At 54.1% G+C, this 23,658-nt stretch overlaps 1 protein-coding gene across 1 annotated transcript in view; it reads right to left on the bottom strand.

Annotated features, from left to right (window-relative positions):
* Window positions 1-22,604, bottom strand: part of LOC149856073 (serine protease inhibitor Kazal-type 5-like) — a 37,962-nt gene extending 15,358 nt beyond the window's left edge. Inside the window, exons 1-20 of the mRNA XM_090020443.1 lie at window positions 22,450-22,604; window positions 21,585-21,604; window positions 20,506-20,642; window positions 20,025-20,085; window positions 19,733-19,869; window positions 18,800-18,857; window positions 18,029-18,153; window positions 17,518-17,578; window positions 15,816-15,952; window positions 15,378-15,438; window positions 14,908-15,041; window positions 14,623-14,683; window positions 14,315-14,430; window positions 13,898-13,932; window positions 9,509-9,570; window positions 3,203-3,339; window positions 2,549-2,597; window positions 1,505-1,641; window positions 846-894; window positions 351-484 (exon numbers count right to left, since the gene is read on the bottom strand). Coding sequence (XP_089876569.1) covers window positions 351-484; window positions 846-894; window positions 1,505-1,641; window positions 2,549-2,597; window positions 3,203-3,339; window positions 9,509-9,570; window positions 13,898-13,932; window positions 14,315-14,430; window positions 14,623-14,683; window positions 14,908-15,041; window positions 15,378-15,438; window positions 15,816-15,952; window positions 17,518-17,578; window positions 18,029-18,153; window positions 18,800-18,857; window positions 19,733-19,869; window positions 20,025-20,085; window positions 20,506-20,642; window positions 21,585-21,604; window positions 22,450-22,597 — 1,859 coding nt within the window. The 5' untranslated portion in view covers window positions 22,598-22,604. The remainder of the gene's footprint in view (window positions 1-350; window positions 485-845; window positions 895-1,504; window positions 1,642-2,548; window positions 2,598-3,202; window positions 3,340-9,508; window positions 9,571-13,897; window positions 13,933-14,314; window positions 14,431-14,622; window positions 14,684-14,907; window positions 15,042-15,377; window positions 15,439-15,815; window positions 15,953-17,517; window positions 17,579-18,028; window positions 18,154-18,799; window positions 18,858-19,732; window positions 19,870-20,024; window positions 20,086-20,505; window positions 20,643-21,584; window positions 21,605-22,449) is intronic.
* Window positions 22,605-23,658: the final 1,054 nt, after the last annotated feature.

Below are 23,658 nucleotides of genomic sequence, written 5' to 3'. Positions count from 1 at the left end.
AGACAGTTTATTTTCTCCAGCCAGGCAGCATCAACCTCACTGACTAGTAAAATCCTACTAGCTGGTGGCCGTGTTGTCTTCCTATAGTGGACCATGGGGGATAGCACTCGGGCCCGAACTTTTCTTTGCTTAGTCTCCAGTCACCCACTGCTGCGCCCACCTCTGGCTCTGAGCAAAAGCAAGAGCCATGAGAAGAAACGCGGGGTAGTGTAGCGGGGCAAAGAAAGGGTTCAGGAGCTGAAATGTCCAAGAAAAGGTTGAGGGAGACATGCACTATTGCTAAAAGCTGTTACTGGGAACACTGGCTATTGCTAATGACTGAGGAAGAAACCCCTAAGTTCGGTACTTACAAATTGTAGGCGCACAGCTCGCATTCGCTGGCATAAGTGACGTTGTTGGAGCCACAGACTGGTTTGTAGATCAGCGTACAGGCCAGGCTTTGGACACCGCGCATGGATACCTTTGCGTATTTACTACAGACAAGCTGTAAGAGTAAAATGGAGCAATAGCCGCCTTCATGATACGCAGCAGTGCCCCAACTCCAACCCAGCCCAGCTCAAGCCCTGGAGACTTTGTAGTTTCTGCCATAGGGCACCATATTTAAACCTATTCTTCCTTTGCAGACAAGGCCACTCATTTCTGCAGTAGCGTCATCCGGTTCTTTCTGCTGGAAGAGGAGGGATGCGCTGTACCGTGGGCAGCGGGTGGTCTGTGCATGCCCCGAACCCATTCCTACCACGCCTGGGCCGTCCTGGGCTGAAGCCGGCTGGCGTCCGACAACAGCGGCCGAGGGACTTCCACCAGGCCCTGATTTTGCAAGCGATCTCTCTAGACAGGATAATTACCTTTCCGCATTCTCCTTTGTGCTGGATGCTGATGTCAGTCCCGTGCTCTCTGGAGGAGGTAGAGAGAAAGGCAGAAAGGGCGGGTGGGAGAGATGGATGTTACAGAATCCAGTCTCGGGCGCTTGTAGAGATATGTCGGCACAAGTGTGTGGCCATAGGGTGTGAGAAGGTCACACACCCCCACCCCAGCAAAAGCCTCCCCTTGCTGCCTTGCAATGCAGCAGCATTGAAAAGATTTGCCTGGCTCAGCTTCTGCTGCGGGGGAGACTGCAGGGTGGAGTAAATGCACAACGGGAAGCATTTTTCTGCCGCCATGTGCCACTTCGCCACGAGGCGTTGCCCCTTCCATAGCCAGGCCAACGCAGCCGTGAAGGCGGTGGCCGCATAATGCAGGGAACCCCTTAGCAAGACACTCACCCCCTTATGCTGTCGGTGTTGGGGACATGAACCACATTCACATCTTATGCATGGGAGGCTTCCAGGATTCCCCACGTGAGCAAAGGCAAGAGGTGGGAGAGGGCCATCAGGGCGGAGGAGCGGGGCACAGGGGGTTCAGAGGCCTCCAGCAGTGGGGCTGCGAAGCAGCGCTGGAAGGGATGGAGGGGCCTGTCCGGAGCTCTCCTCGCCCTTAATGACAGTGCTCTGCCCCCGGGACTCACAGGTTGTGGGCGCACAGCATGCACTCGTTGGAGTGGGTTTTGTTGTCCGTGCCGCACACCGGGCTGTAGATCTCCGGGCAGGCTATCACCTCTTTGCCCTCAGGGGTGGTCACTCTGGAGTACTCACTGCAATCGAGCTGCGAAGGAACAGCAACATGAAGGAGGGAACCTCAGCCTTTGCATCCAATCCAGTATTATTACATTTGGGATCTGAACAAAAAATAATGAGCTTTCATTTCCTCTGTAAGCTCTGGACAATTAAGGGGCTAACCCATATATTTCAGTGCATGGAAATAGGCTAGCAGACCATGATCCGGAGGGTGCAGTATAAGAAACCCTGGGACCGGCTGTTCAGAGGGCGTCAGTCGTCATTGCAGTATCGGTGGCGGGGGAAGCCACAGACACCAGCTGCAAATCTGTCTCCCCTCGGTATTTCTCCAGTGCAGCGTGTAGTTGTTGCTCTGCATATCACACATGGTTGAAATGAATGAAACACTGTCGTTCTGACTGCATGGAAGTGGAGTAGCCGAATCCCCTCACGTTACTGTTGGGAGACACAATACTGGGGTGGACTAGCTTCCTGACAGCCGAACTGTGTCTCTGGGACAGCACTAGGCAAATAAACGAGCACATGACGCTCTGGGCTACACCCTCGGGCTGCCTGCTGGGATTCAGCAAAGTGCACGTGTGTTTGTGGACAGCAGCGGGGTTGGGGTCTCCTGCACACCCGGTTGCCAAGCCTGTGATCGAGTTACAGGGTCTCCAAAACGCCAGCGTCCACAGAGGCCGGCGCAGCAGGAGACCCTTCGGCTACGTAGCTCGGCCTCGCTCCCCTTCTCTCTCTCACTTCCCTCTTGCGCATTTCATGGATGGCGTCCACACGGGGCGGTTAGCGTCCGATTCACATCAGGGCAGAAGGGGAGCAGGTGGTCTGTGCATGCCCCGAACCGCCCGGGCTGCCCCGAGCTGAAGCCAACGATAGCAGCCGAGGGACTTCCACCGAGCCCTGATTTTGCAAGTGATCTCTCTAGACAGGATCATTACCTTTCCGCATTCTCCATTGTGTTTGATTTTAACATAAGTCCCATGCTCTCTGGTGGAGATGGAGAGAAAGACAGAAAGAAAGAGAGAGAGAGAGAGAGACGTTACCGTCTTCGGCAACTGTAGACATCTGGGGACACAAGTGTGTGGCCATAGGGTGTGAGAAGGTCACACACCCCCACCCCAGCAAATGCCTCCCCTTGCTGCCTTGCAATGCAGCAGCATTGAAAAGATTTGCCTGGCTCAGCTTCTGCTGCGGGGGAGACTGCAGGGTGGAGTAAATGCACAACGGGAAGCATTTTTCTGCCGCCACGTGCCACTTCGCCACGAGGCGTTGCCCCTTCCATAGCCAGGCCAACGCAGCCGTGAAGGCGGTGGCCGCATAATGCAGGGAACCCCTTAGCAAGACACTCACCCCCTTATGCTGTCGGTGTTGGGGACATGAACCACATTCACATCTTATGCATGGGAGGCTTCCAGGATTCCCCACGTGAGCAAAGGCAAGAGGTGGGAGAGGGCCATCAGGGCGGAGGAGCGGGGCACAGGGGGTTCAGAGGCCTCCAGCAGTGGGGCTGCGAAGCAGCGCTGGAAGGGATGGAGGGGCCTGTCCGGAGCTCTCCTCGCCCTTAATGACAGTGCTCTGCCCCCGGGACTCACAGGTTGTGGGCGCACAGCATGCACTCGTTGGAGTGGGTTTTGTTGTCCGTGCCGCACACCGGGCTGTAGATCTTCGGGCAGGCTATCACCTCCTTGCCCTCAGGGGTGGTCACTTTGGAGTACTCGCTGCAATCGAGCTGCGAAGGCAACATGAAGGAGTAGCGGCGGAGCAGCGCTTTTGATATGACAGGGAGCCTAAGTGTGACCTGCCCGCTCGGTGCTCCAGGCTGTGCACGCCCTACCGCAGGAGAAGTGAGGATGACTTGCTATGTGAAAGACAACCCTGTGTCCTCCCTGCTTGGCACTTCCAAGCCTCCATCCTAGTTAGAGAGTCCCCAAACTCTCCTAAATTCTTCTACCTTGAATGGGCTGAGTCAGTTGGACTGTGGTTTTGTCTCTCGCATGGGTGGAAGGAAAGCACAAAGAATAAATCACTGAGCTTTGCAATTCCACGTGAGACACAGAGGTGGGCGAGGAGGAGGCTCACCCCCAGATCCGGGGGCTTGGTAGTGGGTCAGGGTCTCAGCTGGGTTGTTACCAAGAGTCGAGCTTAGGAGCTGACTGCAGATGATGCGGCTGTGAGCGTGCATCTTATCGAATCAGAAGAAATGAGGGTTGAAGGGATCCCAGGAGGTCACATCTCCTCCAGCCCCTGCTCCAAGCAGAACCAGCCCCAACTACATCATCCCAGCCAAGGCTCTGTCTACCCGGGACTTCAACACCTCCAAGGATGGAGACTGCACCACCGCTCTGGGGAGCCTGCTCCAGTGCTTCACCGCCCTCCTCGTGAAAAACATTTTCCTAATATCCAACCTCAACTTCCCTTGCTGCAGCTTGAGCCCATTGCTCCTTGTCCCGTCATCTGCCCCCACTGAGACCAGCCCAGCTCCGTCCTCTTTGCAGCCCCCCTGCGGGGAAGTGAAGGCTGCTATCAAATCCCCCTCGGTCTTCTCTTCTGCAGACTCAGTCAGCCCAGGTCCCTCAGCCTCTCCTCACAAGTCTTATCTCCCAGCCCCGCAACCATTTTTGGTGCCCTCCACTGGACTCTCTCCAATGTGTCCACATCCTTTCTGTAGTGGGGGGGTGCACAGCTGGACACAGGACTCCAGATGTGGCCTCCCCAGTGCTGAATAGAGGGGAGGAATCGCTGCCCTTCATCTGCCGGCACCGCTCCTACCGATGCAGCCCAGGGTGCCGGTCGCCTTCTTGGCACGAGGGCGCACTGCCGGCTCCTGTCCAGCTCCTTGTCCCCTGCCCCCCAGGTCCTTTTCTGCAGAGCTGCTGCCCAGCCCGTCACCCCCACCTGCACTGGTGCATGGGATGAATGGCAACCTGAAGGTCAATTCAAACCATCAGTGTAAACCTAGAATTAAAACTATACATGCACTGCCAAAATTATCTCCTAGGGATGCCAATGGGAGTCTTTACACTCATGGCACAATTGGTTATTGGTATTTTTCTTCCTGGCCTCTGTGATGGAGCTTGCCTTTTGGCATCCCAGTGTCTTATGCAGACTGTGTGAGGATCAAACAACGTCAGTCTCAGTGCGTATTGATGTGTGGATGATTTGCAGGTTTTTATTCTTTTGCACATCTGTAACTGGGGCAGGTTTGTTTCTCAATGCACTAAACTACTCTCACCAATTTTAGAGTTGATCATATAAACTGTACCCCAATCAATGAGGCTAGTTATGAAATGCAATTTTTCATGCCGTTTAACCGAAATGTGGCACAGCTGCACAATTAATAGTAGAATAACAGAGACATATTTGGTGAAATTCTCAGATGAAAATGGTACTATATAATAAGTAGAAGATCAGAGGGTTTCAACATGTATCACCCCTTTGGCAAAGTGGTTAGCACCTATTTATACCAGGCTAGACGTTTGAAGGAAGTAAAAGGAAATATAGATCAGCTACTCACCTCAACCCCAGAGGCAACATCTGGAAAAAAATCACAGATAGGACACGTGAACTACTCCAGTGTCACTGCCAGACATAGAAGTTAGAAGCTCAAGTGCTGAGTTATTACAGGCAATTTCAAATCCAGTGGTTGTCAGTGAATAGCATCTTGGTCTGAACAAACCCTGGTTAGAGTGTGGTCCCATGCTGATAAATGAGAAAGTTTTCTTATTATTTAACATAATGGAATAGAGCTCTTTTATTTTACTGCTTTGTTTTGTGAGCTGGGAATTTATTAATCGAGAAACCAATTCATTTTCCTTCCCTTTTTGCTTTCATACCTTTTCATGGCACAAAAAATAGCTACAGTCTATCGCAGAAAAGGTGCCCCCTCTGCACAGGTGAATGATGGGTAGTATACATAAGCCTATGCAGCAAGCGTGGCATACAACACGCATATCCAGCAGGGTGCACTTTTAAAAAGCAGCACTTTTGCACTTCTTGCTTCAACATTGAAGATGACTGTCGACCTCTGGAATTGCCCAGCCCTTTCCTGGCAGCTGCATCTCAGCCAGTGAGAATATTGCAGGGAATTTACCATGTGCTCCGCAAGGTTCAATTCTGGGCCTGCCAGATGTGCGTGGATCAATAGTGGGTGTCAGCACATCTGGCTGCGCTCTCTTGCTAGGTACCTGGACACCCGTGCTCTGTACTGTGCCCACAAATAGAGCTGGGTGCAGAATCACGCGTGGTCACAAAATGCGAGGTGCTAGAATAGGAGGTGCATGGACCGCGGTTCGGCGTGTCCGGTCTTTGCGGTGCAAAGCCGCTGGGTGAACACCGCCCTTCATACAACGGGGCTCTTCTCCAGCCTGAATATTTTTAAGCTGATCTGGCTCAGATACGGGCAAGAATAACTCACGTGAGAAGCAGCCAAATGCTAGGAAGACGAGCACAAAAACCCGGGTTGTCTTCATGGTGCGTAGCCTGCATGTGGTCTGCCGTGCTCAGCTCGGGGGTGATCTCTATGGAGGCAGATCATGAATATATATAGACACGCACGCATGCAGGTGTCCAGTCGGTATGGAAACAGCCCTCCAGATCTGTCACCAGTACAATAAGCCTGGTAATATTTATTGAGGCCTTGACTTTCTGCTAACGCTCTTTGTCTACCAGGCAATTGATTTTGGCTGGACATTTGGTAAGTGGCTTGAGACAGGTTTAGCGGCCTCGAATCGTATTTCTGAAGTAAAGACCCAACGGCAGAATTGAAGGGGACACAGCATCGGACATGTGAAGGACAGGTGGAGCCTCCTTTCTTCTCTGCAGAGTAAACTGACCCCATGCACAAAGTGATCTGAAGGCAGGGCTGGGAGCGGGGGTGGCGGGGAGACACCGTTCTGCTGGAAATCAGCCTACGGTCCAGTTTTCCCACAACATCATGCCGAGGATGACTTTGACACCACCCGCAGCGCGGCCAGCCGCAGCGGCCGGCTTTGGCGGAGCCTTGTCGCGCCTGGGCCGCGTGCTGCGGCTCTGCTGGGAGCAGAGGACTCTTGACAAGCTGATTGCAAGGCCTAGAAAAGGCACCCAGGGAAAGGCTGTCGCCTTCTACAAAAATGTCACCCGCGCTTTCTCAACGGGGAGAAGTTGTTTACGGCCCGAGCGGCAGGTACAATGAAGTGAGTCAACGTGTCCTGCCAAGAAACCTCGGAGCCAAGTGCCGTGAAGGGTTCGAAACAATGGGAATATTGGCATGACGGCACGGCTGCCCCCACGAGTCACCTGGAACATGTCGCCGCGGCCATGAAATCGGTCACGGCTGCACAGGGTGCGTTATGCCTCCGGTCCTTACGCAGCCTCTGCAAATCCCCCTCCTTCCTTCGCCGGCTCGTTTCGACAGGCTTCGATACCTCCGCTGCTCACGGCTGGTCTTGCGGTGGTTTCCTAAGCTGTAACCTCACCTTGCTGTGGGCTGGCAGGACTAGACAGATAGACGCACTCCTAGATTAGGCAACTCTTTCAAAGGATCATCCCCGGGGAGATGCTAGAAGGATTAATCCTCGGAGAAACACGACTGGTTCAGAGGGCGCAGAGCAAAGGGACGGGCTGAGAAGACATAGCTCAGGCCTAGAAAAGCCACTTAGAGGGTTTGGGGTCAAGAGAAATCCTTCCAAAGCCCACAGACCCCGTCACCTGAACCTCGGCAGGGGGACATCGGGTTCAGGCCAAGCACAATTAAAACAACTGACGTTAGCAGGTTCCAACGAGACGTGCTGGGAGTTAATTGCCGCCGCGTTACATAAACGAAGGGAAGGTCTGTGTCAGAGCACCGCTCCAGGGGAAAGCACAATAGGCAGCTGTCAGCTACAAATCATTTAGAAAATTACACGGCAGCCAAGTGCGAGGTTGTCACGGTCTCGTTCCCGGCGTGTGACAGTGCTTTGAGGCCTGGAGCGCAGAGGAGATGCCGTGCTGGGCGATCAGGAGAAATCTAGTCTCCATGCGAGACTAGCTCGAATAATGGTGTGCGTGTCTCAGAAACTGCAGAGAGGGGCTGGCCCAGGTGGGGACGAGCTGTGGCCATGCCAAAGGCGGCCTGGAGCTTGCTGGCAGAAAGCACGGTGCATCCCGGGGGGTCCGGAGACGGGGGCGGGAATGATTATTCCTCTGGCTCTGGTTTTAGCAGCGTGCGCAGGGGACCGAGGGTGGGACATTCGTTTGCGGTGCTCTTGCCGTGACGGGGTACGTACCGCGACTCAAGAGAGGCCTGCCTGGGCGGAGAAGCGGTTCCCTTTGATAGTGCAGAGCTCTCACGTGCCCGTTGTCTGAGGCCGGGGAGGCCTACGATATTATTTCTGTCCGTCCTGCTTGGAGAAAGGGACGGATGGGCAAGAACAGCCTTGGGATCAGGATGCAGGGCTGGGCTTCATGGGCTCTGCGCTGCAGACCAGACCTTCTAGAGCAGGCCGCCCTTCCTCTCCCACCTCGTAATGAGAGGAGGGGGACACAAAGTCCACCTGCTTCCCACCCTCACGGTCAGGACTGCAAGCTGTTTGGGACGGTCCGACTGCTGCCGGGGGTATGTTCAAGGCACCGTGCAATGGGGCTTTCATCCTGGCCGGGGTGCCTCAGTGCTCCAGACACGTAATGGGATGGGTGTGAGGAAGCAGGCACCGCAGTGGGGGATTGGTGAGGTCAGGCTTTCCCAAAAACCGCTCCAGGGTCCTGTTGCTCAGGAGGGACGAACCCGAAGGCGTGCAAAGCTCTCCTCCTGGGGGGAGGCCATGGTTACACGCACCGGGGGGAGGTCAGGGCCAGCCCCAAGGACAGACCCGTTTCTTCCCGGGACCCCTGCATGGAGATGAGCATCCAACGCAGCTGCCGCAGGAGCGGACCAGCCAGAGCCAGCGCTCCCAGATCCCTGTGCAGCCCCTGGGATTTCTCTTTTGGAAACCTGGGGGGATGCTGAGAAGTCCCTAGAAGCTCCCAAGAGCAGCCCCTTCCCTTCCCACACTGCATTTAATCCCTGCCTCCAGGCAAAGTCTTTTATGAGTCTACATGTAGCTGACCCGCAGGACAGCAAGATGCTTCCTATCTCGAAGCTCCCCCCGCGAGAGCACAGAGCATCCCGCCACACGCATGGGCAGCGTCGGTGCCCTCACTGCACGGACTAGGCGAAAGGTTTCACAAGACATGGCGTGAAGGCAAGAGAAAGAAATGCTTTTGCTTTATTGTACCAGGGAATACGGAGAGATCAACAGCCCTCAGGGCCCAGGATGAGCAAGGGTTTCTATGGGATCTGCCAGTGGTGGGGAAGGACCAAAGCGGGGGTCTTTCTGGTGTGGGTCCATGCCAGTAAGGATTCATAGTTCATAGTTTCATAGTAGCCATAGATTCAGCACTCTCCATAATGGTTGAGGGTGGGAGTCCTGCTGCTTTCCCTGGAGGACAAGCGAGGGAGAGATGGACCACCCAGAGCATGCGCTGGTGGCCAAAAAGTGACTATTATTTGACTCGAACTATCGGAGAGGGTCTGGTCCCAGAGGTGAAGAGCATCTGGAGCCCGCGGACCTCCAAAGCTATTTTCCCTATGACAAGAAGGGAGAAAAATCTAGCTCAGCCATCAGGTTCAAGCTCTTCTCATGCGTCACGAGAGTCTGGGCTAAGTCGACTGCTGATGTAAAGAAGTGACACTCCCCTGAAAGTCGGCGGGGAGGCACCGACTGGCACCTCACCAAAAAGTTTGGCCCTGGGGATTTTTAAATGAAAAAAAACAATTCCTGGCAACTTCGCAGTGCTTGTAGCTGGCAAGCTGATGAATCAGTGCGATCCTAGAGGGAAAATGGTTTGGTTCGGTACGTTCAGGACCGCGTGGCAGAAAAGGCATCGGTTGCACGCGTTGCCGTCAGAGGGCGCGTCCTCCGGGGCGCGGGTCGGGCCAGGCTAGTGGCGTCGCGGCAGTCACCTGTCGGCAGGAGAGCGTGACGCGTGTAACGTGCCCAGCGGGACCCGGGGTAGATCCATTCCCCCTCCCGGAGGAACACACGTCTCTTCTACCAGCCTGTTAATAACTGACTTGAGAACAGCCCTCGCACTCACAAAGGAAGTTCAAATAAAACAACGCTTGTTTTCATACCCAGAGACTGGTTAGTATCTGAGCAGAGGTTTGTCCTTCACCGGTGGTGTGATGCCTGTGATCGTAATTTCATAGATTTCATAGACATCAGGGCTGGAAGGGACCTCGGGAGATCATCGAGTTCAGCCCCCTGCCCAAAGGGCAGGAAGTCAGCTGGGGTCATAGGGTCCCAGCAAGATAAGCATCCAATTTACTCTTGAAGGCGTTCAATGTAGGCGCTTGAACCACCTCCGCTGGCAGACTGTTCCAGACCTCGGGGGCTCGGACAGTAAAGAAATTCTTCCTTATGTCCAGCCTGAAACGGTCTTGCAGGAGTTTGTGACCGTTCGACCTCGTCATCCCTTGGGGCGCTCTGGTGAACAGACGTTCCCCCAGATCCTGATGAGCACCCCTGGGATAGCTTTGGGCAGGGATCGACCTAGATGATGTGCTGAGGTCTTCTGCTTTTCTGTTATGCCAAACCGACTGCATATCCTGCGAGTGGGAGAAGGATTTCTGCTCGCAGTTCTGCAATGCAGAAATATTTCTGCCATTGCCCCAAACCCTCTCCCCCTTCCAGCCTGCTGCCTGAGGCATATATGTTTGTTGGTCAGAGGTCTGGACAAAGTGATGTAGAAAACAAGGAAAGATCTGCCACGTGCCTCATCCCCAAATGCCACATGTGCAAGAAAACAACGGAGGAAATGCACACAGCAAAGCACGGGCAGCATGGAGCGAATGCGTGCGACTCTAAAATAATTCAGTGCAGTTTTGAAGGGAGCAGCAGCTAGTGAAAGGTTTTTAACTTGGGGGAATTTTGTACTGTGAAGGCAACTGTTTGTACTGTGATGGCAACTGATTTCTTGTTGCTTAATACAATGGACAGGTCTTTTCTGGCAGGGTTATATAGTCATCAAGGAACCAGAGGAATGCTTCCCTCTTTCTTCTCCCACCTTTGTGTCAAAGGGGGGTAGCTACAGGTCACCCCAGAAAAGCTGGCAATGCACGTAAGCAGTGCAAACAGGTACACAAACCACGAGCCGCCGTTCATGGGGAAACAGAGGGGAGAAGATGCATTTTACAAAGGATGTATATTAAAGAGTCCCTCACCTTTTAAGTTTAGCATTTAATCCCATCTAGATATTTAGGGCAGCTTTTGGCCTCTGGGAACGCCAAGGTGTTTCCCATGCAGCCGATGGAAATATCATACTGCCACGAAATGAGTAAAGAGTGGGTGTTGGAAAACCAGCTTGCACATGTACCCGCTAATCAAGGGCATACAATGGCACCTGCAATCATTTCTACCCACCAGACTGAAGATGTTAATGTGCTACCCCAAGGAGGAGGGCCTGAAATCTTGGCTCCTGACCTCAAATCTTTTTAGGGTCCTCTTTTCAAGAGAAAACAGCTCATCACAAAGGCAGAATTGCCCTCCACTTGGAGGACACCCTCATGTTTTTCAAGGTCCCCGGGCCTGTGGCAGGGCATTAAGCAATACCCAAGAACCTACTCACTTGAGGAGCAGCAAAATACTTGAGCAAAGGGCACACGCCTCCGTGCCATCCAACTGATGGAGGTGGTGTTTGAGAAGAGTGCAACCTGCTCCCGCTCCTGCTCCTGCTCAGCTCAGGGGGCGATCTCCCTGTGCTCACAACAGACAGGACTGTGAATATGTATGCGTGTGTATATATACGTGCAGACCCATGTACTGCTCTTCCAACCTCATTATGAAATAGCCACCCCAAATCCATCATCCGTCTGGCAACATTTCCTGAGGGCTCTTCTGAGCCACGAAGAAAACTTCCTCCTTGATGCAAACAATAAGAAATTGAAATATGAGAGTGACTCCTATACTGGGAACCCAATAGAAAGTGGGTTGGTGGTAAAGCAAGAGGTGGAAGAGAGATTAAGGCATTGCCAAGCCAGCCCGGTTGCAAACTGATTGAGGAAGGCACACCCCGAACAAATAGCCTATTCTCAGACAACACCCTTGACCTTGTTGATAAAAGGGATCATATATTGTGGGCTTGTTTATCTGGCCACAGACCCAGAGACACGGGTTCAAGCCATGCTGCAGACTCACGGACAGGCTGCCTGTGGTCAGGGTGGGGGTAGCTCGCACCTGAGCGGGGAGCGTTCGGGAGCCACCCGAGTCTTGTGTATCCTGGACTGAGTTCCCATGTCTTGCCAAGTCACCTTGAGACTCATTTGCACCTAGGTGTTGGGAACAAAGGGGATATTTGCATTAGACTACAGCTCGGAGGGAGGGGACAGTTGGCCGATGTCCCTTGCAAATCATCTGGAGAAATGATGTGTCAGCTGCAGAAGAATAATATGGGGTTATTTTGCCCCTGTTCTTTGATCTCTCTCATACCTGCAGGTCTGGTCCACAGTGGGAAAACAGGAAATGGGACTGGAGTAGTCACTGTGCAGGCCTACCCCAGGCACCCGGGTGCCCTCAGACAGCCTGCGCCAGGAAAGCACCCCGGGAAGGGGACAGCTGCAGGCTCAGAGAAGTCTTTTGTCCCTTAAATGCACGAGATGCACCACAGCCCCTGGCCACTGACAATACATCCCAGGGTGAGTGTTTTCCAAAAGCAAGTGTCTTTCAGGAGTCAGTGCAGTGGGGAGCTGGGATGAGCCCATTTGCAAAACCAGCAGCTCCTCCATAGGGTTACAGTGCATAGGATCATCTCTCCAGGCTTGCTTAGAGGCTGCAGGGAGCATGCAGGGTTTTTAGCTGGGAAGGAATTAACTTGCCTTATTTACCAGTCCTTGGTGCATATCGGGGGTGGGGGGGGCAGAAATGCAGAGGCTCTGCAGGTCATTTATGCAGGCTGCATGCTACCCCAGTCACCAGGTGAATGTATTGGCTCAGTTAATTAGGAGGCTGGAAGGAAACACGAAGAGGAGGAAAAAGAAGGACGTGAGGTAAGCCCCATCAGTGCAACTGCTGGGGGGTTGTTAAGAGAGGATTGCAAGGCCTGGGGTCACATCTCATCCAGGGGATGGTGGCAGGGTAAAAACAGATTCCCTTTGTGTCGAGGGAGTTGTTCGAGGGACCCGGTCAGGCACGCAGCCCCCTGGGCTCATCAGAGGCCGTTAGCCTTAGCGTAGGGTGTGGACTGCATTTTCAGTGCAGGTTTGTGCCGGGGGTGAAGGGACGGAAGACGGCCGAGTGCATCGCACCAGCCCCGGAGCCCCGAAGCGGAGAGCGGTGCAGTCGGGAATGCACGGTTTGCTCGCAGGCTGGGCAGCCCAGCGGCTCGGGCCAAGAGCAAGAGCTGCACGACTCCAGCCTAGCGAAAAACACCAGGCCTCACGACGGAGGGAGTGAACCGGGAGGGGCACAGAGGTGCAGCTTGTCACACCCCAGCCTGAGAGATACAGAGACATGGGCCTGCCCGAACGCCGCCCGTCAGCAAAGGCGATGCACCCTGGGACTCTGGTCTTGGTGGGAACATGCCCAAAAACAATAATGCAGGCAGGTGAGGGAGGAAATACCCTCAGGTGGACTTCTGTGAGCCCCGGCCCTGACTTCCTCCTACGGCACATGAGAGATGAACCCCAAGGCGTGAGAGTGTCGCTGCTTGGATGGAAACCTAACGTGCGGGCACAAAGGGAGGTCTAAATGGCCTGTCCCAAGGCCCAAACTGTCTCTGCAAAGGCACCTGGATGGGGAACGCCAGCCAGCGACCGTGCTTTGGGAGCGAGTCGCCCTGCAGCCTTTGCTCCCCACCGTGTGCCCAGCCTCTCTGCAGTCTTTGTTCTGGGTGGTGCGAGGCATCCTTGGGCCCAACCGTGCAACTTCTCTGCAAGATCACAGGAGCCTGCACGTTATGTGCCTGCATCTTGCTGTTGCCAAGTGGGATCCTCAGAGGAGCAAAATGCTTCCTTCCTTCAAGCTCTTGAGAGCAGAAGGATGCATGCGCAGCAGTGGTGTTTTCGTGCCACAAACTAGATGACGTGGTTCCCAGGGCACGGCATTAAAACAAGAGAAAGACACTGTTTTATTTTGTTGCACCAGCAAGCCTACAAGGATCGCAAGTCCTTCAGGGTCCAGGATGAGCTGAGGCGAGGACTTCGTGTGGTACCTGCCAAGGGGGAGACGGGATGGAGCAAAGGGTGGCGCGGCGGTCCTCATGCGAATCGGCACCAGTAAGGATTCAGCATTCGCCGTAATGGCTCAAGGTGAGAGTCCTGTTGCTTTGGCTGGAGGGAAAGAGAGGGATACATGGGCCTGGGATAGTACACACTGCAGGCTATTGTGAATATTACAAGAAGGATGGAAATTTTAATTTATTCCCGAGGATCAAGTTATCACTGGGAAATACTTTTCTCATGCAGCAAAGAGCATCAGGTAGCATCAGTGGGTGAAAGAAAGCCTGTTGAAGTTAATGGAGAGGGACCCACAATCACCGCACCACGCAACGGGGACCTTGATATTTTTAGATTCAAGAAAAGAGCCCCTGGATTGGTTCCTGCTATCCCCTTCTGCCAAAAATCTCCGCCACATGCCAGTAAGTCAAGGCCCCTTGCAGCAGGCACACTGATGATTCAGGTTAAGCATGGAGAAAGAGAGACGTGCACATACATGACCGCGTTGCAGAAAAAGCATCGGTTGCTGTATGTCTGCTTGTCAGAGCCGCAGTGGGGCTGGTAAAACAGGGCACAGATCGGATTGGTTTCACGGACGTTGCTGCAGTCATCCTGCCGGCAGAAAATGATACCACACTGGGTGAGGGCCTCACAAGGAATGGAAACGGGTCTCTCAGGGACTACCAAAATAATGATGGCAATCGGCTTTGTTGCCGGTCAAGAGTCCCCGTCCACCTGATCTCCCTGCCTCTGAAGTGAACGGGAGCAGGACCTGGCGCTTATTCAGCATCAGCTTTGGATTACCTTGGGAGGGTCTGTTGCGCACGGGCCGCTATGCTGTCTCTCAACCTTGGGCTCAGCGTGCCTGGAAGTGGGAAAGAGAAGCGTTAGGGGGGCTGCTCTCCGTTACAGCCGGGGATCAGGTTTGCGGCGCGCAGGGGATACAGCGTGGATTTAGCCCATCGCCTTCTCCCCAGCGTGACCAGCATCAGGACACAACGGGTGCCATCCCCTGGCAGCGCATCGCTGGCACAGTGCTCTGCCCTGTGGCTGGTGGCCCCGGAGGGAAGTTTTAGCTGCAGGACTTACAGGTTGTGGTTACACAGTTTACACTCGCTGTCATACGTTTTCCCATCTGTGCCGCAGATCGGCTTGTAGAGTATCGTGCAGGCAAGCACCGTGCTGTTCTCAACGGTTATCTCGCGGTACTTCTTGCAATCAAGCTGTAAAAGGAAAATTAAGCCGCCACACTGCTGCAGCCTCCGGCTTACAGGACAGAGCGTCAGCGCTCGGCTTCCCGCGTCTGCCCAGGGACTGCCCGGGGAAAGGGTTTCTGCCGGCTCTTAGGGAGCTCTGCTCTGTCTGGGGCCTGTCCCATGGTCCACGGTGCTTGTGGACAGCCCGGGGTGACTGACTCCCTCGGCACGCAAGGGAGCCACGGCGTGCTCCCAGCCTGCTCGCCTGCTAGCCTGGGAAACCCCCGCGTGTGCGGAGGGGACGGCACTGATACGTGCCAGGGAGCAGGACCTGCCCCTTATTCGGCATCAGCTCTGGATTACCTTAGGGATGTCCTCCGGGCACGGGCCGCTGTGCTTTTTGTCAACCTTGGGCTCAGCCTCCCTGGAAGTGGGAAAGAGAAGCGTTAGGGGGGCTGCTCTCTGTTACAGCCAGGGATCAGGTTTGCAGAGCGCAGGGGATACAGGATGGATTTAGCCCATCGCCTTCTCCCCAGCGTGACCAGCATCAGGACAGAATGGGTGCCATCCCTGAAGGGATGTCTGGAGAAGGGTGACTGCACCCAAAGGCTCGCCAAGAACTTTTTTCCAGCTACTCAGTTGGTCTAATAAAAGAGATCACATCTACCCAAAGGACCTTGCCTGCCCGTGTCCTCAGACCGACACGGCTACAACCGAAAATCCCCTGCCAGAGCACCGCTTGCACAATGCTCCGACCTGTGGTTCATGGCTGGGGAGTCAAGTATTAGCTGCAGGACTTACAGGTTGTGGTTGCACAGCATGCACTCGCTGGCATACGTTTTCCCATCCTTGCCGCACAGTGGGTCGTAGATCATGGGGCAGGCCACCAGCACCGTGCCGTTCTCCGTGGTTATCTGGTGGTACTTGCTGCAATCAAGCTGTAAAAGGAAAATTAAGCCACAACACCGCTGCAGCCCCCGGCTTATGGGACAGCGTGTCAGCGCTCGGCTTCCTGGGTCTGCCCAGGGAAAGGGTTTCTGCCGGCCCTTCTGCAGCTCTGCTCTGTCTGGGACTTGGCCCATGTTGTCTCCCAGCAAAGGCAACTTTTTTTTTGCAAGACAGCCACAAAGTAGTCCTGCATGCCCCTTGAATGCTACTGCAATCCCCTTCCCCTGCTCGATCTACTGCTCTGCTGTCTGCTCCCTGCCTCTGTGCTGCCTGTCTCCTCCCCAGCCTGCCGTGTGCCACACACAGAGGCTGCCCGTGCCCGGTTTGGCAGGTCCCATTTCTCACCGCTCTTCCCTTCCCTTCCTAATTGGGGGGGGGGGGGGTTGTACATAGCCAGGTTTCTGACTCCCCCTGCACCCAGGGGTGTCACATCTGCGATCACAACAGGAGGGGTTTCCAACCTGCCCAGAACATCATCTTGCAAACCCTTGGCAAATGCTCGTGTCCCAAACAGGGCATACAGGGGGGCTTTGCCTCTTCCTTCCTCGGGTCTGGGAACAAGCTGCTCCATTGCTAGTCTGCTCGGCCATAGACAAGGCTTATGAGTCTGTTTGTCCCTGGGATATTTCTCTTCTTAGACTCAGGCTCAGACTCCACTCCCAGTGGATTTCCTTCTCTCTCTCACTACATTACAGTGCAGTGCCCCACTGTGACTGATTTCTGCCTTATTTTGTGTTGTCCAAATGCAGATTTTCTCAGGGACAAAAAAAAATAAGGAATGACATTTATAAACCAGACTGTATGGAAGTGGAGTTTCTGAATCCAAGGTGTTTGGTTCTTTCAAATAAATAGCCTGGAGATAACTTCACTTCTTGCAATATGAAATGATCCCCTTTGGTTTTGACAGCCCAGCTTTACACAGAATCAACTCACCTCATTAATACTGGTGTGGGGTTCTTGCTTTGTGGCATAAAAAATCATGTTTTATCTGTGAGCAAAGCAGCACAGGTAATTCAAGCTCCCATGCATACTGGGAGCAAAGGTTGTATGCAACCTGCCCAGCATATTGTCATCCCACTTCCAGTTCACAAAGAGGCAAATGCTCTGATGATGTGGGGGTCTTATATCCCCCCTTCCCATAATATTTAAACAGCCTGATCAGTCATTCAGAGGTTGCTGCAAAAAGAGGGATGCTTTGTGCCTGAAAGCTTGTCTACTGTCTCTGAATTACACAGCTGGTCCAATAAAAAGCTATCACCAAAAAGCCTTACTTGCTGAAAGAGGAGATTGCCTCAGGACTGTGATGTATATAAACTGCTCTGCAGCACGGGGCCATGTCTCATATTGCTGCCTGTCTCATATTGTCCCGGTGTTTTATCCCCTGCTGTTTCCCCTGACAGCTTGTGGCACTATATGGACCGTGGCCATTTCAGGTGCTAGGGCTATATTCTCGCTGTGCTGGTGGCCCGTCCAAAAGCGGCTCCTCACTTTGCTCTACGCGCGTAGCTGGAGGGAGGGCGAGGGCGGACGGAGCTGGTCCGCGCGGCAGGCTTACCTCAGCCAAGTCTGACTGGCATTTCCCATCGTGCTTGATGTCAATGTGGGTCCCGTGTTCCCTGGAAGAGGGAGAGACTCGTTTAGGGACTTCCCGAGTCGCCCTTCCCATGACGTTTTGCATGTTGGAAAGATGAACCAAACCTGCCCCCGTTTTAGGTGACACAGGACGTGTCTGGTGAAGCTCGTCAGGACCTTCCCCAACATCCCCAGCCCAGGGCTCGCTATGCAGGGACCGAGGCCGTGCTCTCTCCAGTAGCGGGCCATTCCTGCACTATCTCCAACAACACCGGGGCTCAATTTTCCTCTACCCAGTCCTAACGCAGCCAGCCGCCGCGCTCTGCGGCCGTGGTCCGGCTCTCCCGGGGGACGACTCTTGAGCAGAAAGAGGCAGTGAGGGCAGAAACTCAGAGCGGAGCAAAGGAGACTGCAGCAAGTCACAGACCAGCTCACGAGCAAGGAGCTCTGCCCACGGCCAATCGCCCCCCGCGCGGTCCCGGTCTGCTCCTCACCAGTTATGAGCGCACAGATTGCAATCGGTGTCATACGTGACACCGTCCGTCCCACACACTTCATCCAGGTTGAATGGACAGGCTGTCACGTGCTCAGCGCTTCTGGAGTACTTGCTACAATTGAGCTGTAAAGGCAAATAGGGGACCTTTGTCCTCTGTGGTGATGTCCAGGTCTCCCTCTCCTCCACTTCCCCCCTTGCCTCCAAGCTGGACCCTTGTGCCAGGGGTTTCTCTTTCAATACCAAACCCCCCGGACGGGGAAAGTCAGCTGGATCCCTGTCTCTCCCACTAGGTCAGGCTGTTGGGTGAGAAGGCAAAGCGGCCGGGACGGATCCGGCTCTGAGCCCTGTCTCTCCGCAGAGGCCTCTCTGCCCTCGTGGCATGACGAGATGTTATGTGTAGAAGTGTTAAGCAACCAATTTAAGTCGAGGCGTTTTCCCCCAAGCCTCTGCTATTCTGACTCGCCCGTCCCTGCTAATCCCTTCAGCACTGGAGAAGGCTCTGCCCTGGGAAAGGGTTTTAGTCCCCGTCCGACATCGCCGGCACATTTCTGACTCTGTGGTCGTGCTCATCCCTGTGCCCTCTTCTGCTCCCTCCCTTTCTTTCTCCCGGCATCACGGTGCGGTGCGCGGACAAGGGCTGTCTGGGGTCGTTGGGAGAGAGCCCACCCTGGTCCACCAGCATGAGGCCAGCTCCCAGGCAAGGACTCGGGAGCGTGGGTGTGGATGTGGATATGAGTGGGGAAAGAACCTGGCTCCTATTCTTGCTCACCTTCTGGAAGTCCTTGCACTCTCCATGATGCTTCATGCCAATGTGTGTCCCGTGCTCTCTGGGAGATGGAGATAGCAAGTGTTAGGGGAGTCAGTGCCCAGCTGTCCTCCTCATGCTCTATGCTCATGAACGACGGACACATCTGGAGTCCTGTGTCCAGCTGTGGCCCCCACTGCAGAAAGGACGTGGACACAAGGGAGAGGGTCCAGTGGAGGGCAATGACAATGATTGTGGGGCTGGGGGACAGGACTGGTGAGGAGAGGCTGAGGGACCTGGGCTGCTTGAGTCTGCAGAAGAGAGAGAGGGATTGACTAGCAGCCGTCACCTCCCTGCCGGGGGGCTGCAAAGAGGACGGAGCTGGGCTGGTTTCAGTGGGGGCAGACGACAGAAGGAGCAATGGGCTCAGGCTGCAGCAGGTTGGATATTAGGAAAAACTCTCTCACCAGGATGGAGGTGAAGCACTGGAACAGGTTACCCAGAGATAACCTGGGATCTCCATCCTTGGAGGTTTTGAAGACCCCCCTGGACAAAGCTGGCTGGGATGATGTAGCTGTGGCTGGTCCTGCTTGGAGTAGGGGTCGGACTAGATGTGACCTCCTGAGCTCCCTTCCAGCCCTCCTTGCCTGTGAGTCTATGATCCCCTTCTGCAAGGCCGCATCCCCCCCACCCGCGAGGACCCGGAGGACCCTGTCAGGTAGTGGACGCGACGTGCGTCCCCCCCGCGAGAATGACTCTGGTTCCTTCTGCCTCTTGTCCCAGCTGCGCCCTGCGCCTCGTCGCCCGGCTGCTGCCGGCACAGCCCGGCTGGAGGGGACGTGCTGGGTGAGCCGGGGAGGGGCAGCGCCTAGGGGGCACCTGGGAAAGCTGCAGGATCTTCTGCCGGGGCCACGACTCCGCTCCCCCCCGAGGGACCGCTCTTCACGGGGCACTTACAAGTTATGGGCACAAATCTCACAGAAGCTGCCGTACGAGACGCCGTCTGTGCCGCAGGTGGGATTGTAGATCCGCGGGCAGGCTATCATTGCTTTGCCTTCCTTGGTCATCCAGGACGGGTAGTTTCTGCAGTCCACCTGTACGAGGAATCGTAGGTACCGGCTAGCCACTGCCCCGATAAAACCACCCTGGGACGTGGACCGGGCAGGACGCTGTCTGTGCATCACTGAACCCCAGGCTTTCCGCGCCTGACCCCTCTCTCTGTGAGGTCCAGGGAAGATACGGCACTCACCGGGAAGGACTCGTGCTGGCAGTCTCCCTCGTGTTTTATACTAATGTTTGCGTTGTGCTCTCTAAAAGAAGAGGAAATGGGTATTAGGGAGGTCAGGGAGAAGAGCAGGCCTCACTGCCAAGCTCCAATTCACTGCGGGAGATGTCGGAGTTGCCGGATGGATTTCCTCCACCCGCTGCTACAAGACGAGCATCGTCCTGCCGGCAGCAGACGTGCCCAGCTGCCCGTCTCCGGCTGCTGTGGGGTCTGCCATGCTTTTCCCTTCTCAAGCCCCACTGGCCTACTTGCAATGTGGGTTGTCATCTGGCTTTTCCTGCCTACCCCTCTCGAGCACAGACAGGGGGAGGAGGAGGAAAGCCAGCGGCGAGGAGAAGGGCCAGTGGCTACGAGAGCCACAGAAACAGGCCAGTCTGGAAACAGTAAACCCGAGTTTTCAGCCCATTTAAAGAGGAACAACTTGGAAGGCTTGTGCAGTACTCACAAGATCTGGACACAGAGCCCACACTCATTGCTGTAGGAGATGCTGTCTGTGCCACAGACTGGTCTCAGATGCCGAGGGCAGACGATCAGCGCTTTGCCATCCTTAGTTGCAACCCGGGTGTACTGACTGCAATCAAGCTGCAAAAGCAATAAAGCAATGATCCTCGGGCAGTCTCGCTCCTATGAATCCTGACCCTGGGCTTTCTGCCCTGCCTGTGCCTCCCAGCCCTTTTGCAGACCAGTTAGGGTTATCTTGAACTTATTCTCCCATCCCAAATGGCGCGAATCAGTCCTACAGCAAGCAGTCTTTCCTGGTGTCTCCTGCTGGAGGCAAATGAATGCATTGCACAGCCAGGAGTGAGGACACCCCAAGACCTGCATTGAGGGCGAGGGACTCGCTTCCTAGGGAAACCAGCTTGGTGTGGAAGCCTAATCTAATGAGTTTCCAATTATGCTTTAATAAGACCAGGAATTGTTTCAGCACTGGCAAAGCATGCAGACAGAAACATGGCACCAGAGCCGTATGAGGATCCTCACGTCTCCTCCCTGGCTGGTGTCAGCTAATCTAGTGCTGTGGTGACAGAGCTTCACCTGGTATCGATCTGCAAGTCAAAGGACCTGTTTGCTCTAGTGTTATATGGGGTTGTGCTGCTTGGTTGCTCTCATGCAGCCCTAGCACAGACTGCATCTAGCATGAATTGCCTTGAGCCCGACTGCATGGGAGTGGAGTATGTGACCCCTAGGGTTATATTCTTCCACACAGACAGTAGCTTCTTAATCTACCGGACTACTCCTTTTAGCCTAATATATCATCAGTGAGTATACTAAGTCTGTATGATAATTAGTTTCATAGATTCACGATTCTTTAGTTAACCAGCAGTTCAGTGACAGACCTGCTGACCAGCCTGGAAAGTGTCGCTGACATGGGCAGTAACGACCCAATCGTGTGTTTGGTGACAGTAAAGCGGGTGGAGGTGCCCACGGGCTCTATCCGCTTGGCCACACAGCCCTTCCCAACCCTGCTACTGGGCCAGGGGTCTAGAGAGCGACACGGAAAATATGGAGACATCGACCACTCACCTCTGATCCAAGAGCACCATCTAAAAGAAAAGGACAGATAGAAAACATGAAACAAAGCTAAACCATGGGCAGGCACGGAGAGAAAGCGTATTACTCCATGAATAAATGCGGTTTCAAATCCAGTGACCATCAGTAAACTCTTTCTTGGACTAAATAAAATGTGTGACATTTTGTACTGGGATCGTAAACGACCACAGAGTTTCCCAGTGTTTAGCACAGCGTCCCGTGCTATTACTGCTGTTCTTTCTTTCTCCTTTCTTCTTTTTTTTTTGGAGATGGTTATTTATTAATCAGAAAAAAAATGATTTTTTTTTTTGCCACAGCCCTTTCTCATGGCGTCAGAGGATAGTCTGGGTTTGTAAGGGGCAATGTACGGAAGGCAGAACAAATACATGATGCAACCGGGTGCATGATAATAAACAAAGGTTTACAGGAAAAGGAGGGTGACAATTATGCATTTCATAAAACACCCGCTTTAAAAGTTTTGGGGGTTTTTTTTAAAGAGTTTCATCTTTTAATTCTGGGATTTCTGGGCAGACTGTCATCCTCTAAAACTGCCTGAGCATCTCCTGACATGTCCCACTCAAGGCAGCGGTAGCGTCTGCATCTGCAGCGCGTGCACGGGTAAAGAGGATGTCGAAAACATCTGGCTGGACCCGTACCATGTTCTTCGTGGCAACTGCTCAGTGCAAAACTGTGTCTGCAGCTATTTCGAGTCACAAAGCTGTAGGCCCCACGAGAGCTGCATTGAAGCGTCAGCCCTGGTCTTCCAGCGAGACCTCCCTCCACGTGGTCATAACTTGGAGCGTGTCTGGGTCCTGGAGCGGGGAACGGCAGCACCGGGCTGCACCCAAGAGCGACTCACCTGAGAAGTGGGAAAGTGCTAGGGCAAGCAGCACAACCGTGCTGGCGACCTTCCTCATGCTGGGATGACGGTCCAGTCTGGTGTGGTCTGCCAGGGCTCTGCTCAGTGGATGGTTCCCCCAAGGTGCAGACCGCGGCAGGGTGTGCATATATATTCACTATGACCCCGCACGGCCTGGGGGGCCCTCACATCCAACCTGGTTGTGAAACAGCCCTCCAAAGTCTGGCAGTATTTACCGAGGCCTTGACTTCTAGCTAATGATTCACACTGGAAGGCAGGAGCAAAAGGGGCCCGCTCCGCAGTGGAGCCCAGTTGCCCATGATCACGTCCCACCATGTCCTGTTGTCCCGTTCAGAGCCTGCCTGGGCTCCGCGTTCTTGCCCCTTCTCACCTCCACTTCCTTTCGGGAAGCTATTCCTGAACCTCGGGTGGTCAGAAAACATCTGCTTACTCTTCATGCCCTCTGCAGAGCGGTCGTTCATCTAGCTGGTCTGGATCCCCTCCCCTTGCTGGGGATACAAACTCCTGATAGCTCTCGCACCTTCGACGGCAGGAAACATCCAGACTCTTCGTTCAAGGCGCAGAGCTCTTCCGGCCAGTTGGCTTCACCGCTTCCCTCTTTGCAACCACATCCCTTCATTGATGAGCCATTTTTGATCATCATCTTCCATTTAATTTCAACAGACAACCCGTGATCACCCGATCCAAGTTTATTTTCTGCCTCCATGCAGCTTGGTTAGACTCAAGACACCTCATGGAAAATACTGGTTAGATTCAAGGCTGCAGAGACAGGCTAGACCCATGGGAAATGCCAGCTCTTATTTGTTTTTTCACTCTGGAAAAATGCTAGAGCAATTCTTGGGCTGTGAAGACCGCACCAGGTCAGAGGGGTTCGGATACTCTGGATCCCCATTTGAAATCTCTGGGTTTAGCTGGTGGATCTTGTCTAGTGGTTTGCACCCTGAGCAGTGCTAGTACTGTGCAGCACCCTGCAGTATCCTGAGAAGGAGTCGCACCACACCCTGGCTGGAAATCACCGATCCAGCTCTTCCGTCGACCGAGTTGGCTTGTGTTGGCTCCATGGCTCCTCGGTGAAGACACATTGCTGTTAGCAGCATTTGCGCTCCAGCCTATAGCTGGGACACGAGTATCTGGCATCGCGATGCAATTCCTCGTGCTATGGCTCTCTCTAATGTCCCTGCCCATTTC

Source organism: Crocodylus siamensis, chromosome 10 (genome assembly GCF_052110815.1).
Source record: "Crocodylus siamensis isolate JL-2025a chromosome 10, ASM5211081v1, whole genome shotgun sequence".
NCBI lineage: Eukaryota > Metazoa > Chordata > Crocodylia > Crocodylidae > Crocodylus > Crocodylus siamensis.
The sequence above is the reverse complement of the archived record's forward strand: the minus strand, read 5'-3'. Positions and strand labels throughout refer to the sequence as shown.